The 18,196-nt window shown below is 41.7% G+C and overlaps 1 protein-coding gene across 1 annotated transcript in view; it reads right to left on the bottom strand.

The window, feature by feature from the left end:
• atp2a3 (ATPase sarcoplasmic/endoplasmic reticulum Ca2+ transporting 3) overlaps positions 1-18,196 on the bottom strand; it is a 199,235-nt gene that overhangs the window by 77,590 nt on the left and 103,449 nt on the right. Inside the window, exon 6 of the mRNA XM_069885002.1 lies at positions 13,539-13,619. Coding sequence (XP_069741103.1) covers positions 13,539-13,619 — 81 coding nt within the window. The remainder of the gene's footprint in view (positions 1-13,538; positions 13,620-18,196) is intronic.

Here is an 18,196-nt window from a genome sequence, read left to right as displayed (position 1 = left end):
GGCCTTGAGATCTGGAGGAAGGGATTCAAAGTTGACCAATGCTAGCTTCTCCTGAATTACCATCCAAGCTGCAGCATCACCTCTCTCACCTCCTGAAGAGAATATTACTAGGACCAGTTAGACCAACATCACTGTACCTTCTCATCTGGAGCACATCGGCCTCATAGTCGGGAACACCACAGTTTATGTTGCACCAACACAATGGCTGAACTCTTTCCTTCATTCCCTATGGTTAGTTAATTAGAACATAACAGCACAGAAATAGGTCTTTCAGCCAATCTAGACTGAACTATTTATCCCACCTTGTCTCATCAACCTGAACCCAGCCACGTACCTATCCAATCTTCTCTTAAATGTTGAAATCTAACCAGTATCCACCACTTCTGCTTGCAACTCATTCCACACTTGCAACTCATTCCTGTTTCTGTCATCCTCTGAGTTCCTCTGAAACATTTAATCCTTAACCCACAACCTTGAGGTCTTGCCTCACCCAACCGCAGTGGAAAAAAGCCTGTCTACGCCCCTCATAATTTTGTACACCTCTTTCAAATCCCCACACATTCTCTGAATGTTTATTCCAGGGAATAAAGTCCAAACTTATTCAACCTTTCCCTATAACTCAGCTCCTCAAGTCCTGACATCCTTGTAAATGATGTCCTGCACTTTCAATATGATTGATAACATTCCTAAGGTAGGTAACAAAAACTGCACACAATTGCCATCTCTTTTTTTTTTTTTTATTTTAATTTTTTAAATTTTCACACCATAAATCACAATAGCCATGATATACACTTTCTTTTTCACACATTTAGTGACTTTTTCTCCCCCCCGCCTCCCTCCTCCCAAGCCACCCCCCACCCCCCCCCTCATCCATTTTAGGTATACAATCTAGGTTGCATTAATTCAGTCAGACAATGTTGTCATTCAACAGAAATTCTACAGAGTCCATTCTTTTCTTTCCTTCTCCTTCCATCAACTTAGGTAATGTTTGTCCCCGGTAGGTTTTCGCTATTGTATTTAATGTAAGGCTCCCATACTTGTTCGAATATTTCAATATTATTTCTTAAACTATATGTTATTTTTTCTAATGGAATACATTTATTCATTTCTATACACCATTGTTGTATTTTCAAATTATCTTCCAATTTCCAGGTTGACATAATACATTTTTTTGCTACGGCTAGGGCTATCTTAACAAATCTTTTTTGTGCATCCTCCAAATCAATTCCAAATTCTTTGTTTTTTATGTTACTTAGGAGAAAGATCTCTGGATTCTTTGGTATATTGTTTTCTGTTATTTTATTTAATATCTGATTGAGATCATCCCAAAATTTTTCTACTCTCTCACATGTCCAGATTGCATGAATTGTTGTTCCCATTTCTTTTTTACATCGAAAACATCTATCAGATACTGTTGGGTCCCATTTATTTAACTTTTGCGGTGTAATGTATAGTCTGTGTAACCAATTATATTGTATCATACGTAGCCTCGTATTTATTGTATTTCTCATCGTTCCAGAACATAATTTCTCCCATGTTTCCTTTTTTATCTTTATATTTAAATCTTGTTCCCATTTTTGTTTAGTTTTACCATTTGTTTCCTCATTCTCCTTTTCTTGCAGTTTAATATACATATTTGTTATAAATCTTTTGATTAACATTGTATCTGTAATCACATATTCAAGGTTACTTCCCTCTGGTAAACTCAGATTGCTTCCTAATTTATCCTTCAAGTAGGATCTCAGTTGGTAATATGCCAGCGCTGTATCTCCAGTTATATTGTACTTATCTCTCATTTGTTCAAAGGATAAGAATCTACTTCCTGAAAAACAATTTTCTATTCTTTTAATCCCTTTTTTTCCCATTCTCTAAAGGAAAGGTTGTCTATTGTAAAAGGGAGTAGCTTATTTTGCATCAATATTAGTTTTGGTAATTGATAATTTGTTTTATTTCTTTCTACATGGATCTTCTTCCAAATATTGAGGAGATGATGTAATACTGGAGAAGTTCTATGTTGTATCAATTTTTCGTCCCATTTATATATGTGTTCAGGTATCTTTTCCCCTATTTTATCTAATTCTAATCTCGTCCAGTCTGGTTTTCCCTTGTTTGATAAAAATCTGATAGGTATCTTAATTGTGCGGCTCTATAATAATTTTTAAAGTTTGGCAATTGTAAGCCTCCTTGTTTATACCATTCTGTCAATTTATCTAGTGCTATCCTCGGTTTCCCCCCTCTCCATAAAAATTTCCTTATTATTTTCTTTAACTCTTTGAAGAATTTTTCTGTCAGTTGTATTGGCAGTGCCTGAAATAAGTATAATATCCTTGGAAAAATGTTCATTTTAATACAGTTTATCCTTCCTATCAGTGTTAGTGGTAGCTCTTTCCAATGCTCTAAATCGTCCTGTAATTTTTTCATTAGTGGATTATAATTGAGTTTATATAATTGGCCTAGATTTTTGTTTATTTGTACACCTAGGTATCTTATTGCCTGCATTTGCCATCTGAATGGAGATTCCTTCTTAAATTTTGAGAAATCTGCATTATTCATAGGCATTGCTTCACTTTTGTTTACATTTATCTTGTAACCCGACACTTCTCCATATTCCTTCAATTTCTTAAATAATTCTTTTATTGATAGAGCTGGTTCTGTTAAGTACACTATAACATCATCCGCAAATAGACTGATTTTATATTCCCTGTCTTTTATTTTTATTCCTTTTATATTATTATCTATTCTTATCAATTCTGCTAGTGGTTCTATAGCTAGCGCAAACAATAAAGGTGATAGTGGGCATCCCTGACGCGTTGACCTGCTTAAGTTAAATTGCTTTGATACATGTCCATTTACTGTCACTTTCGCTAACGGTCCCTTATATAATGCTTTAATCCAATTAATATACTTCTCCGGTAAACTGAATTTTTGCAATACTTTGAACAAATAATTCCATTCTACTCTGTCGAAGGCCTTCTCTGCGTCTAAAGCAACTGCTACTGCAGGTGCCTTATTTCCTTCTACTGCATGAATTAAGTTAATAAATTTACAAATATTGTCTGTTGTGCGTCTTTTTTTGATAAATCCAGTTTGGTCTAAATTTACCATTTTCGGTACCTGTTCTGCTAATCTGTTTGCTAATAGTTTAGCTATTATCTTATAATCTGTGTTTAGCAAAGATATTGGTCTATATGATGCTGGTAAGAGTGGATCTTTCCCTTGTTTTAGTATTACTGTAATTATTGATGTTTTACATGAATCTGGTAAGCTTTGTGTTTCATCAATCTGGTTGATTACATCCAGGAGGGGCGGTATTAATAAGTCTTTAAATGTTTTGTAGAATTCTATTGGAAATCCATCCTCTCCTGGTGTCTTATTATTTGGTAATTTTTTTATTATCTCTTGTATTTCTACTATTCCAAATGGTTCTGTTAATTTATTTTGTTGCTCTATTTGTAGTTTTGGTAGTTCAATTTTAGTCAAAAATTCCTCTATTTTCCCTTCTTTCCCTTCGTTTTCAGTTCGGTATAATTGTTCATAGAATTCTCTAAAGTTTTCCTTAATTTCTTTTGGATTATATGTAATTTGTTTGTCTTTTTTCCTTGATGCCAATACCATTTTCTTAGCTTGTTCTGTCTTAAGCTGCCATGCTAGGATTTTGTGTGTTTTTTCCCCTAGTTCATAATATTTCTGTTTTGTCTTCATTATATTCTTCTCTACCTTATATGTTTGTAATGTTTCATATTTTATTTTTTTATCCGCCAATTCTCTTCTTTTAGTTGTGTCTTCCTTCATTGCTAATTCTTTTTCTATATTTACTATTTCCCTTTCCAACTGCTCTGTTTCCTGATTGTAGTCCTTCTTCATCTTGGTTACATAGCTTATTATTTGCCCTCTAATGAATGCTTTCATTGCGTCCCATAGTATAAACTTATCTTCCACTGATTCCGTATTTACTTCAAAATACATTTTTAATTGTTTTTCAATAAATTCTCTAAAATCCTGTCTTTTAAGTAGGATGGGGTTTAATCTCCATCTATACATTCTTGGAGGGATGTCCTCTAGCTTTACTGTCAATATTAAGGGTGAATGGTCCGATAGTATTCTCGCTTTATATTCTGTTTTTCTTACTCTATCCTGCATACTAGCTGATAACAAAAATAGGTCTATTCTTGAGTATGTTTTATGTCTAGCCGAGTAGTATGAGTATTCCTTTTCTTTTGGGTTTTGTTTCCTCCATATATCCAAAAGTTTCATTTCTTGCATTGATTTAATTATAAATTTGGTTACTTTGTTCTTTCTGTTAATTTTTTTCCCCATTTTATCCATATTTGGATCCAAATTCAGGTTGAAATCCCCTCCTATTAGTATGTTCCCTTGCGTATTAGCTACCTTCAAAAAGATATCTTGCATAAACTTTTGATCTTCCTCGTTAGGTGAATATACATTAAGTAGATTCCAAAACTCCGAATATATCTTACATTTTATCATAACATATCTCCCTGCTGGATCTATTATTTCCTCTTCTATTTTAAATGGCACATTTTTACTAATTAATATAGCCACTCCTCTTGCTTTTGAATTATATGATGCTGCTGTTACATGTCCTACCCAATCTCTCTTTAATTTCTTGTGCTCCAATTCAGTTAAGTGTGTTTCTTGGACAAATGCTATATCAATTTTTTCCTTTTTCAGTAAATTTAGTAGTTTCTTCCTTTTAATTTGGTTATGTATTCCATTAATATTTATAGTCATATAGTTCAGCGTAGCCATTTTATACTTTGTTTATCTTCTCCTTCCGTTTTTCCATCATTACCTTTCCTCCTTTTCCATTTCTGTTTTCTTATTTTCAACTCTTTATAAGACAACATTCCTACAACATCCAACATTTTCCTTATTCTCCTATTTATATCTTCTTTATCCCCAATCTCCCCTTCCCCTCCTGAGTTGTCCTTTATCCCTTGTCGGACAACCACATCTCCCCTCTCCATTTGGGTTTGAGAATTCACTCGCAAGCGTCAACTGATTTTGCAGTGACCGCTATTTCTCCCCACCCAGCCCTCCCCAGAAAAGATTTCACTTTTCATATGTAACAAAGGTCACTCTTTTAATTCCCTCCTTATTCTCTCTATTCCATTACCTTCCCTTATTCATTCTTGTCTATACTATCTATATTTTCCTCTAAGTACAGATACCTTCACGTATGCACATTTTATCTATTCACTCTTTTCCCTCTTTACCCACATACATATCAATCGTGATCATTTTTACACTCATTACCCGTCTTCATCCCTCAGTCTATTTTTGTAATTGTTCTGCGAATTTTCGTGCTTCTTCTGGGTCCGAGAATAGTCTGTTTTGTTGTCCTGGAATAAATATTTTCAATACCGCTGGATGCTTTAGTATAAATTTATACCCTTTCTTCCATAAAATCGCCTTTGCTGTATTGAACTCCTTTCTCTTCTTTAGGAGTTCAAAACTTATATCTGGATAAATGAAGATTTTTTGCCCTTTCTACTCCAGTGGTTTGTTGCCCTCTCTTACTTTTTCCATTGTCTTCTCCAGTACCTTTTCTCTTGTAGTATATCTTAGGAATTTTACTACAATAGATCTTGGTTTTTGTTGTGGTTGTGGTTTAGAAGCCAATGCTCTATGTGCCCTTTCTATTTCCATTTCTTGCTGTAGTTCTGGACATCCTAGGGTCTTAGGGATCCAATCTTTTATAAACTCCCTCATATTCTTGCCTTCTTCATCTTCCTTAAGGCCCACTATCTTTATGTTATTTCTTCTGTTATAATTTTCCATTATATCTATTTTTTGAGCTAACAGTTCTTGTGTCTCTATCGCTTTTTTATTAGATTCCTCCAATTTCTTTTTTAAGTCTTCTACCTCCATTTCTGCTGCTACTGCCCGCTCTTCCATCTTGTCCATTTTCTTTCCCATTTCTGTTAAGGTCATATCTGTTTTATTCATTTTCTCTTCTGTGTTGTTTATTCTTTTTCTTAAATCATTAAATTCCTGTGTTTGCCATTCTTTAAATGACTCCATGTATCCTTTAATAAGAGAAAGTACCTCCTTTATCTTGCCTTTCTTTTCTTCTTCTATTTCACTGTACTCTCCCTCTTCCTCCTCTGGGTTGGCCATCTGTTGTTTCTTTGTTGCCCTTTTCTTCTCTTCTTTCTTGTTTCCATTGTCTTCTGTGGTCTCTTCTTGCTGCAGGTGTTCTGCAGCTGTCGTTGCCGGCTGTGGAGATCGACTCCCCAGCTGGTCCCCCCTCCCGTCGGTGTGTTTTTTTTCATGCGCATGCGCGGTTGCGCACTTTTACTCGGCTCAGCGAGCCATTTTTGTAGTCCATTATCTACCGACCTGAGGGAGCGGGTTTCTCTCTCCACAGCGGGCCTCTTCGGACAGGTAAGGCCTTCACCTTCTTCCTCCGTTGTCTTCTCTTCCTCTCTTCTTACCGTTGCTTACGATTTTTCTTTTTTTGTCGCCATTTTCTTTCCACCTTTATACTCACTTTTCTTTAACTTTTATTTCTGTGCCTTTGTGTTTTCCTTTGTTTTTCCTGACTTTTCTGGAGAGGGCTGGAGTTCACTGTCCAGCCACTACTCCATCACGTGACTCCTCCTCCACAATTGCCATCTCAAAGACAACAGCTTGCATGAGGTTTACATGATAGGTTTGTACGAGACTTCCAAGATTACCTTATGGAGGAACATTCCCGTCAGCATTCTCCTGAAAAGCATTTTAGTAGGTGTTTTCCACGTGAAGACCAAAGGTGTCTCAGTGAAACTATATAGGGTGTGGCTGATACTACGGTTAGAACATTGTGTCGAGGTCTGGTTTGCCCACATATGCAGGATTATATCCAGATTACATCCACTTCTCTGATTGCTGGCACGTGGGGCCCAGAGTAGTTGGAGGGAAGGTGGACTGGAGGTAGACTTTACCTCATCTCCCACAGTTTGACAGGGAGGTGCAGGGACAATAATTCCCCTGATTGGAATGTCCAGGACCTTGGGGTTACCGTCACAGGATAAGTGCCTGTCCATTCAGGACTAAGACCATAAGAGTGGAATTAAGCCATTCAGCCCAACAAGTCTGCCCTTCCATCATGATTGATTATTTCCAACCCAATTGCCATGCTTTCTCCCATAACCCTTGATTGCCTTCCTATCAAGAATCTCTCTACCTCTGTCTTAAACGTCCCCAATGGATGGCCTTAACAGCCATCCATGGAAAAGAATTCCAGATTCACCACCATCAGGGTAAAGAAATTCCTCCTCGTTTCTGTTCTAAAAGATTTTTGCCTTCTGAGGCTGTGCCCTCTGGACCTAGACACCCCCATCATAGGAAACATCCTCACCACATCCACTCTATCCAGGCCTTTCAGTATTTGATGTTTCAGTGAGATCCCCCTTGAAACCTCAGTGCAGTGCCGGAGCCACCAAATGTTCCTCATGATAACCCTTTCATTCTAATGAACCTCTTCTGAGACAGGGGAAATTTCTTCACCCAGAACATGCTGAGTAGCCCCTCCCTGCAGTTAGGGCTGCACTGGTTCAGTCCCTGAATACAATCAAGACAGAGAGCAATAGTTTTGTGGACATAAGCGAATTAAGGGACAGAGGTCAGTGCAGGAGAGTGGTACTAAGGTGAAAGATCAGTTGAGATCTTGTTGAAGAAGAGGACCTCTGCCCTAGATGATCTAGCAGCAGCAGCAGTTCATGAGCTCAGCACATCCTTCAATGAAATTTCAGAGAAGAGGGTTCACATTCATAATCAACACTGACTCAGCACGTTAAGAGGTAACTCCCAGGAGAAATCAGCCAAAAGGGGTTGTGGAAAAATACGGCAGCCACAAGCAGACCCAATGGGCTGACTGTTCCAATTCTACTCTCCAGTTTTGTGGTCTTATGGGAGACGGTCCAAACTCTCCAGGGTCCTGCTGTGAACCTTTGTCAGGGGGAAGCAGGGCGAACTGGGGCCATGTTGGGGGAGGACCATTGTCTTGTTTAAGCTGAGTGTCAGGTCCATCCGTCAGCAAGTTTTCCAGCTTCTGAATGTGCACTGTTACAAGTGACATCTTCTCACGACAGTTCAGTGATCAATGCATAAATGTGCTACTCACTGACGACTGCTCCCTTCGCTTATGCGGCCATTGTAAAAACTACTCAACTGCGTTCCAACCCAGGTTAAGAACAGGCTTCTGAGACATGAGTGATGTTTCCTGACTCCACACAGCACACAATTCTTCCCCATCACCTCATAACATTAAAAACTGAAGTCACGGCCTGAATCTAGCCAGCTGTAAAATCACCACCTTCCAGGGTTAGCATCTCTTTTCTTTAAATGATGTAACACATTAGGAGGCTCTTCTGGCTCATGAAACCAGTGCCAGCCAATTAATCAACCAAACCCATATGTTTTGGAACGTGCGAGGAAACCGGAGCATCCGGAGGAAATCCACACAGAGATGGGAAGAACGTACAAACTCCTTACAGAAAGCAGGGGATCCAAACTCAAGCCTCTGGCTCTGTAAAACTGAAGGTGTGAAAAGGGAATCATGTCGATGGACATGCATGGAGGTGATGGGCCGAAAGGTCTTTTTCGTTGCTGTCTGATCATGCACACAAGGTAAGGCATTCTCTACAGTCAAGGACTCTCTGGTCTTTCTGACCTTTGTCACGTGGTCTACCAATCCTGATTTGTAAACAGATTCCATCATCTTCATGGCATGCTTCCAAAACGTAAAACCAAAAGTCTGCAGTGACTTGAAGAAATTTCAGGCGATTCTGCTCTCCCAGATGCACTTGGAATCATCGGGCCTAACATCAACATTTTTTCCTGTTTACAATTAGGGAAAGACCTGTCAAGCCCAGTCCCCGTACCTGCAAACCCATGAGCTCATGCAGTAGGTGGCATGGCTTGGAAACTTTTCCCATCGGAAAAAAAAACAGTTCTGCGAGTCCTGGGGAACTTGCCATCCAAAAACCATTGAGAAAGTGGAAAGGGTGGGAGGCAAAGGGCAGGAAGAACTGCACAAGCCTTTTTAAAAAAAAATATAAGACAAAATCAACAATTTGCAGTTGTGCCTGCCGCCAGATCTTTTCTCTGCCGTTCAAAAGTTTTCCCAGTGCTTACTGGTTTCTAACTCCATTTACATGTTTCAAGTTCTCCTGAAGGAGGGAAGAGGGGAACCTGCCTACGAAACTTCGAGCAGCACAGTTAGCATTGGTGACCCAGGTTCAAATCCCCTGCTGTCTGTAAGGAGTCAGATACAGTCCCCCCGTATCTGCGTGGGTTTCCATTGGGCGCTCCGGTTTCCTCCCACCTTTTGTTAACACAGGGTCATATAATTTTGGTGTCAGTGCTGGGCAACTGGTCAGCAAGATAAGATGGAAGGCACTCCTTCCATCCAATAGCCTACAGGTCACCCTTGGGCAAGGTGTGATCCCTGTTTAGTCTCCCCATCAGGGTCATGTGAGGCCATGGATGGCAGATTCTATAAACTGGAATTTATGGTTGAAAACTCAAAAACACTGGGCAGATGAATCTGTGGATCAATGGCCAGAGTGACCTGTCCAGCACAGACACTGCAACTGAAGAAGGCAACGGGAAACCACTTCAGTATTTCCCCTTGTATTATCATGAACTTAACATCGACTACGGTCTTGGCTCAAAGACCGAAGGAGAACAGGGGAGGCAACAACTACATTTTGGAGGGTCAGAGAACATGACGGATGGAGAGACGTGATTGCCTGTGTCCAACGGCAATGCTCCTGAATGAAAGAATAGAATAAATTACTAAATGGTGCCCCACAGTAAATACATGAAAATACCTATTTTAGCTACACATTCTGGTTTTTTAATATATCTGACTCATTAACCAGCAGGATCAGTCAGCAGCACTCTCACTCATGCACAGCTGTTGGACAACATTCTCCAGATACCACTGTCAGTGTAAGCTGATAGCAGTTCATTGTTTGCCTGAAAACATTGCATTCTGTGATTGAACCCTACCTGCACTGATGTGGCATATTTCTGATTGAAAACATCTGGTTGATGTCTGGGGGAAGATAGGGTGTGGCTGGGTAAGAGAGGGAGAAGGTGAAAGGGGGAACGAGGTGGGGAAAGGGAGGGGCCTGGTATGGGGACACCAAGACCCCTGAGCATAAAGCCCTCCAAAAGGTAGTGGATACAGCCCAGGACATTGCAGGCAAAACCCTCCCCACTATTGAGAGCATCTACTAAGGAACGCTGCCGTCAGAGAGCAGCAGCGATCATCAAGGATCCACACCACCCAGCACATGCTCTGTTCTCACTGCTGCCATCAGGAAAGAGGTCTAGGTGCCACAAGTCTCACACCCCCAGGTTCAGGAACAGCTGCTACCCCCTCCACCATCAGACTCCTCAATGACAAACTCAATCAGGGACTCATTTAAGGACCCTTAGTTTTACACTTTAATGATTTTTTAAAAAATTCTCTTGGTATTGCACAATCAGTTTGTTTACATTTGTTATCGGTTTGCAGTTATTTATTTGTTTACATGTATATGTTGTGTACAGTTTTTTTGCACTACCAATAAGTGGTAATTCTGCCACTTATTATCAACGTTGTATGCGACGTCATGTATATACTCTCACTATAAATCTGAAATCTGATTCTGAGTGGTGGAATGGGGCAGGTGTAGGGGTGTGGGGACAGAGGGTGGAGAATGGTAAAGGGGTTTGAGGCCAAAAGGTGCGGAGTGTAAGACTGATAAGGCCTCCTCTGTCTCACCTGGAACTCCTGTGAAGTGGAGACCTTGCAGATGGTGCAGTGGGAAACAGATGGAATATCTACCACACTAGTGATGTGGGATCAAATTCGACCTCCAAAGGTGTGGAGTTTGCAGGGATTTTCCTCAGGTGATCCAGTTTCCTCCTACATTCCAAAGTTGGCAAGTAAACTCGCCCCTTGTGGGTAGGTGGTGGGTGGCAGGGAGGGGTAATTGATGGGTGTACGAAAAAGTCCAAGTTTATTGTCATCTGATTGTACAAGTACAACCCGATGAAACACCGTTCTCCGGTTCTCGGTGCAAAATATGCAGACACACAACCAGACATAACACACGTACAGACAAACAATACATGTACAAGATTGATAAAAACAAGTAAATAAATATTGTTTGGTACAAATCAGAGTCTCAGATGGTTAGTGCGAGCAGTTCCTTTGGTCGTTCTGCATTCTTACTGCCTGTGGGAAGAAGCTGTTCCTCAGCCTGTGCTGGCTCAGATACTTCTGTATCTCTTCCCCAACAGGAGCAGTTGAAAGAGACTGTGAGCCGGGTGGAAGGGGTCCTCAATGATTTTGCGCACCCTCTTCATTCAGCAAGCTCAGTAGATCATGCCGATGGCAGGGCGGGGGGGGGGGGGGGGGGGAGACTCCGGTGACCTTCTCTACGGATTTACAGGTGACCTATTTCTCTGCAGCAACCATACTGCATTGTTGATGCAGGCAGCCAGGATACTCTTGATAGAGCTCCTGTAGAAGGTTGACATGATGGTGGCAGTAACCTTACCCGCTTCTCAGGAAGTGCAGTCATTGTTGTGCCTTCCTGACTAGTGAGGAGACGTTGAGTGTTGAGTGTCTATGATAGATCACTAGTTAAGTGAATTCCAAGGAACTTGATGCTTGGAAAAAATATGAGACACTCAGGTGGGTAACTTGGTCAGCATGGACATGTTTGGCTGAAGGGCCTGTAGAACTGCACAAATCTAAGTGGACAGTAACTGGGTGTGGCCAACTTTTTCAAGTCTGTGAAAAGTTTGAGCAATCCCATCAGTTCCATTTCCCACCTGAGCCCGTCTCATTTGCCCATGTTCAGCCCTTGTCCTTCTAAACCTTTCCAGTCCATGGTCCTGTCCAGATGTCTTTGCACACTGCGATTTGGGAGGCAGATTTTCGCCTCGGGGAGAAGGATGAGGGTAAGCACAGGGAGAGCATCCTTGTAGCTATAACAATTGGTTGTGCCTCCTCCTGAAGGCCATCAGCACCAAGGCCAAAGGCACCTCAAAGCCAACTGTGCATTTCAGTCAGGAATAGCAGTGGTGAAGACATGATTGAAGAACCTGGTTCTATGAATGAGGTCCTGGTAAATGGCAGCCAGTATGGCCTCCAGCAGGCCCTCAGCCCAAGGTCACACAGGCCCTGGACTGGAATTCTGTGTGTTAAATTGGTCTGGTCCAGGCAGGAACTGGAGCACAATGAGAATGGTCATTGTAACCATGGGAACAGGAGACAGGTGTGAGAGGTTAATGTAACCCTGGCAACACAACCCCAGTGTGAACAGTCATTGTAACCATGGGAACAGGAGCCTGATTTGAGAGGTCCCTTTATCTGTGGGAACAGGAGACCAGTGATAAGAGATTGATTTATCCATGGGAACAAGAGCCTGATGGGCTTGGTCTGTGTAACCATGGGAATGGGAGCCCAATGGGATAGGATGGTGTAACTGTGGAAACAGGAAGCTGATTTGAGAGGTCCATGTCACCATGGGAATGAGAGCCTGATGGGAGAGGACAGTGTAACCGTGGGAATGGGAACTGATGGGAGAGGATGGTGTAACTGTGGGAACGGGAGTCTGATGGGAGAGGACGGTGTAACCGTGGAAATAGGAGCCTAATGGGAGAGAACTGTGTAACTGTGAAAATAGGAGCCTGATGGGAGAGGACGGTGTAACCTTGGGAAAGGGAGTCTGATGGGAGAGGACGGTGTAACCGTGGGAATGGGAACTGATGGGAGAAGATGGTGTAACCATGGGAACGGGAGCCTGAAGGGAGAAGACGGTGTAACCTTGGGAACAGGAGCCTGATGGGAGAGGACGGTGTAACCATGGGAATGGGAACTGATGGGAGAGGACGGTGTAATCATAGGAACGGGAACTGATGTGGGAGGTTGGTATAACAGTCCATCGCTGTAATTGCTGCTTTCTATCCCAAGTCCAGCACGGCCCCTAGTCGCCTGTGGGTCCTGAGAAAAGGTGCACACCATAGAAGCAGCATGGTTAGTGAAGCGGTTAGCGCAACGCTGTTACAGTTTCAGCGATCAGGACCATGGTTCGAATCCCATGCTGTCTCTAAGAAGTTTGTATGTTCTCCCCATGTCTGAATGGGTTTTCCTGGGGTCTCCGGTTTCCTCCCACCCTTCAAAACATATTAGGGAATGTAGGTCAATTGGATGTAATTGGGCTCATGGGCTGAAAGGGCCTGTTACCATGCTGCATGTCCAAATTAAATTTAAAAACTAAATAGCAACCGTGTGTGGAGAGATCGTCCACCCTCCTTCCTGACCTTTGACATAAAGTTCACTCAGCAACTGCTCCAACCCATTACAGAGGCAGGGAAAGCTTACATAAGGTACAACTAAAACTGTATTTAATTAATAAATAAAGCAAGGCATCAGCTGGATTGGAGTTGGCGAAGCTTGCAGCATTGATTCTGGAAGTGAGCACTGTGAAGAGAATGAACCCCACCTCTGGGAGAGTTGGAACCCTCACCTGTGAGAATGGATTGATCCACTCGCAGAGTCGTTGACTTGATGCTGATAATCCGGATGTCAGCAGGAACTTTATCACCAACTGAGGAAGAAGAACAGAAAAGCAATCAAAGCAAGCCAGCAGTAACTTTCCTGTGACTGTAGTGTGAGCTGGTCCACCCACAGGTATAGAACACTACAGCACAGTATAGGCCCTTTGGCCCTCAATGTTGTACTGACCTACGTTCCTTTAAAAATTAATAAACCCTTCCTAACCCATAAGCCATTATTTGTGTTCCATCCACATTCCTGTCTAAGAGTCTCTAAAATGCCCCTAATGTTCCAGCCCCACCACTACACCTGGCAAGGTATTCCAGGCACCCACAACACTCTGTGTAAAAAAACATCCCTGATATCTTTCCTAAACTTCACTTTATACAGACGTCCTCTGGTGTTTACGTATTCCTGCCCTAGGAAACAGGTACTGACTGTTCACTCTATCTATGCCTCTCAGAATCTTGTAGACCTCCATTAAGTCTCCTCTCATCCTTCTATGCTTCATAGAGAAAAGTCCCAGCTCTGCTAACCTTGCCTCATAAAACTTAATTCCCAATTTAGGCAACATCCTGGTAAATCTCCTCTGCACCCTCTCCATAAGCTTCCACATCCTTCCTATAATGAGGTGACCAGAACTGACCACTATACTCTGTAGTCCTACCAGAGATTTGTAGTTGTTACATGACCTCCCTACTCCTGAACTCAACCTCTCTATTAATGAAGCCCACCATTCCTTAGGTCTTCTTAACTCTCCTATCAATCTGTGCGGTGACCATGAGGGATGTATGGATTTGCACCTCAAGGACTCTTTATTCATCCACACTCTTAAGTAACCGATCTTAACTCTGGAATCAGCCTTCTGGTTTGTCCTTCCAAAATGCATCACCTCACACTTTTCCAGATTACGGATTCTGAGGAACAGCCTCATGCCCACAATAGCTGTGGGAGCGCTACAGAGGCAGGGAGGGAAGGTTCGCCACTTGCCTGCTTGGATGCAGCACCAACCATGGTGACAAAGTTAGCGGTGAGGTTAGCTATTCAAATCCGTCGCTGACTGCGAGGATTTCCTCCCACGTTCCAAAGATGTACAGGATTGGCAGGTTAATTGGGTGTAATTGAACAGTACAAGTTTCATGGGCTAGAAGAGCCTGTAACTGCTGCATGGTGAAACTTAAAATAAAAAAAAACATAGCCGAGTCATCAAGTCCCACAGCATGGAAACAGGCCCAGCCTGTCCATACGGAACAACGTGCCCTCCTGCTGTATTGCCACCTGGCTCGCCAGTCCCTCCCATTCACAGTTATTCAAGGGCTTCTTAAATGAAGCTAACATAACTGCCTCCACCACTTTGTCTGACAGCTCGTTACATGAGCTGAAGGCTGTTGGCTCTGCACTGGCATAGCGGGCTCTGAAATGACTCAGCCCCTAAACCAGCGACCTCCAGCAGCAGTTTGGACAAGGTCAGCGGGTGCAGAGGAACACCATTAGCCATAGGTTCCTCTCCGAGTCATGATGTGAACGCAGCTCATACTTTTGCACAGACACCGTCTCCTCCATTTAACCTTCCCACTGCCTTGGAACAGCATTCGGTGCACTAAAGGACACATCACACCATGGCCACACCCATTTCTCCCACTAGGAAAGTTTACAAGTGTGAGATCACGCACCTCCAGGTTCAGGGATCGTTTCTTTTCTGCTGTTATCGAACTCCTGTATGAACCTCACATCAGTATAACTACGTTTCTTTTGCTCTGTATCATCTCTGTAATTCTGCACTTCCTGACTCATTGGACTCTGCATAAGATGTCTATCAGGACTGCTCAAAACAAATCTTGGTGCATTTAACAAGAACCCTGAACTTGACGTGAACTACTCTGACTGGGAAATATACTGCCAGTCTGTCTTCATCACTGGGACCTAGATTCTGGCAACCCTTCCCCATCAGCACAGTGCAGGCACCTTCACCAGGGGTTGAAGACAGTAGCTCTTCACCATCTCCTCAAGGCCAATAAATACTGGTCTGTCAAGATCCTGAACGCACGAACACCCAGGCAGAATCTCCTTCAAGGACACCCATGTCTCTGTGGGAAGTGTAAGGTGTTTGGGGTGTAGAAAGCCCACAAGGTCATAGGGAGAATGTGCAAACTGCACACGGAGAGTGCCTGGGGTCAGGACTTGACCTGGCCTGGAATTGTGAGGTCGTTGGAGTACCTAGTGCTCCACTGTCCCCACACACACCTCCTCCCAAATCTAAACCACAATTATACAGAGAGTACAATTAGCAACTGCTCATGATCACAAGCACAACTCATGGCTCTAAGTCCCCAGCTCCTACTCTGAATGGGGTAATTCGACCTGGAAATGACATAATGGTGCACCAATTGGGAACTCAAGCATCAAGTAGAAAGTGACCACAGTTCTGCATTTCCAGATGGCTGTGCTTGTAAGGGAGGCCTTAGTACTGGTCAAGTGGAGCTGGAGCATAGATTCTCAAGGTTACACCCCATCGGGGAGGGGGGGGGGGGTTATGGGAATATTTTGGTGGGGCATGGGGCTTAAGAATATTTTAGTGGGGCATAGGAATATTTTGGGAAATAATTAAAAAGTTGGTTCGAAAAAATACACTTGTTATGTTGGTGTGAAAGATGTGACTTGGCAACACTATCAGTACAACACAACTGTGGTAACTTCCAAGTAAAATCACTTTGTTCTTTTTATTTTCTGCTCTTCCGATGTTTCTCTGTTGTTTTTTTTATTTTAACCGTAATTATCCTTCGTTAACATTATAATTATATTTTTTCTGACCAGTCTTATTATCATCGATTCCAAATTTTCTCATTGGCAATGAGGATTCCAAATTATCTCAACAATTGTGTCTCCATCCATACCCCTTTACTTTTTCAGTTCAGTAGTGAGACAGACCTGTATCTGCATGTATCTTTGTGCGCTAGGGTATCGATTGGGGATCTGCCCCAGGTGCTGGCTTGAGAGAAACAACAAAATCAGAAAAAAAATAAGGACCCCAAAAAGTAAAACTCGAGGCAAGCGCAGTTTTGATGCACTCTCTGCGAGAAAAAATGTCAGAAACCACCCTAGCTCATTTGAGGGTAAAACATCCTAACCATGTCAATTCAAAATTGGAATATTTTAAATCACTGAAAGAGAAGTTTGAAAATAGATTAAAAATCACTTCATTATTCACTGCGCAAACTACAGCCCTGAATCGTGCCCTTGAAATATGAAATTTCTCTGCTGATAGCAAAACATGGGAAGAATCATACAATTGGGGAGGAACTGATTAAACCCGTAATATCATTGTTTCTCAATACAGTTCTGCGAAGGGATGACAAAGATGTCCGACCAATGCCATTGAGTAATAGCACTGTCTGCAACAGAATAGATGACATGGGTTAAGGTGTTGAAAAACAGCTTATTGAGAAGTTGAAGTCTTGAAAGTTCTCAATACAATTGGATGGATCTACCGAACAGGACAATGATGGTCTGTTAATGGCATATGTGAGATATATTGATCAGGAAGAGTTTTAAGAAGAGATGTTCTTTTGTGAATCATTAGAAACAACCACTACTGCAGTTGACATCTACAGCAAGTTTAAAAATTATTTGGCTGAAAATGAAATACCAAAAGGAAACACTGAATCTTGTGCTGCAGATGGTTCACCTGCTATAATGGGTAAAAATCAGGATGTTTAAAATTAATGAAGGATGAAAATCCAAACCTGTTGGTTGTGCATTGGGTTGTTCATTGAGAAAACTTAGTTGCCAAGAAAGTTTCCCCTGTTCGACACGAGATACTACATTCTGTGATCACATGTATCAATACTGCCAAATGTGAACGTCTGTTTAAGCAGTTATGTGTCAATAGAAATAAAGAACATGTGGGATTATTGCTTCACGCTGAAGAAAGGTGGTTGTCAAAAGGTTTATGGAACTGTTTGATCCCCTCAGCGAGATTTGAAAGGCAAAAATAAGCTCTTGCAAAGCTTTTGTGAGTTAGTTAAGGACATTTTTGAGAAACGAAGTACATTGAGCAAGGAACTCCAAGTAGCAAATATAATAGTCGTTGATGCAAAAACAAAGATATTTGGATTCATAACACTTCAGAATTCTGCCAAAGGAATATTTCTGCAAGAAATTTCAGCCAATTCTATTGATTGAATAAGTGTAAGGTAACGAATGCTGCTACAAACATCATTGCTGAATATTTGAAAATGTTGGTTACCGACTTCAACGCTAGAGTTTGTGATTTAAAGGCAATGGATTTTCCCTCTTGGTTAACTCAGTCATTGCTGGTGGATGTATCTGAAGTCCCAGTGCAATACCAAGAGGAGTTATCTGAGTTGCAACATGATGAATCTGTGAAAACTCTGTTCAAAGTGAAAGGAACCATGATCTAACGAGATTGACAAGAGATACCCAATCTCCACTACTTTAGCAAGCGAACTATTGATACATTTTCCATCGTCTTATTTAGTAGAAGGTGATTCAGTGCTGTTAGTGATTTGCTAAAAGCTAAGGGAAATGAACTGGAAATTACAAAATGTGGAGATTAAAGAAACTAACAATTCGTCCATTGAATCAAAAAAATCTGCAGCCAGAATCAGG

Source organism: Narcine bancroftii, chromosome 6, assembly GCF_036971445.1.
Source record: "Narcine bancroftii isolate sNarBan1 chromosome 6, sNarBan1.hap1, whole genome shotgun sequence".
Lineage (NCBI taxonomy): Eukaryota > Metazoa > Chordata > Chondrichthyes > Torpediniformes > Narcinidae > Narcine > Narcine bancroftii.
The sequence above is the reverse complement of the archived record's forward strand: the minus strand, read 5'-3'. Positions and strand labels throughout refer to the sequence as shown.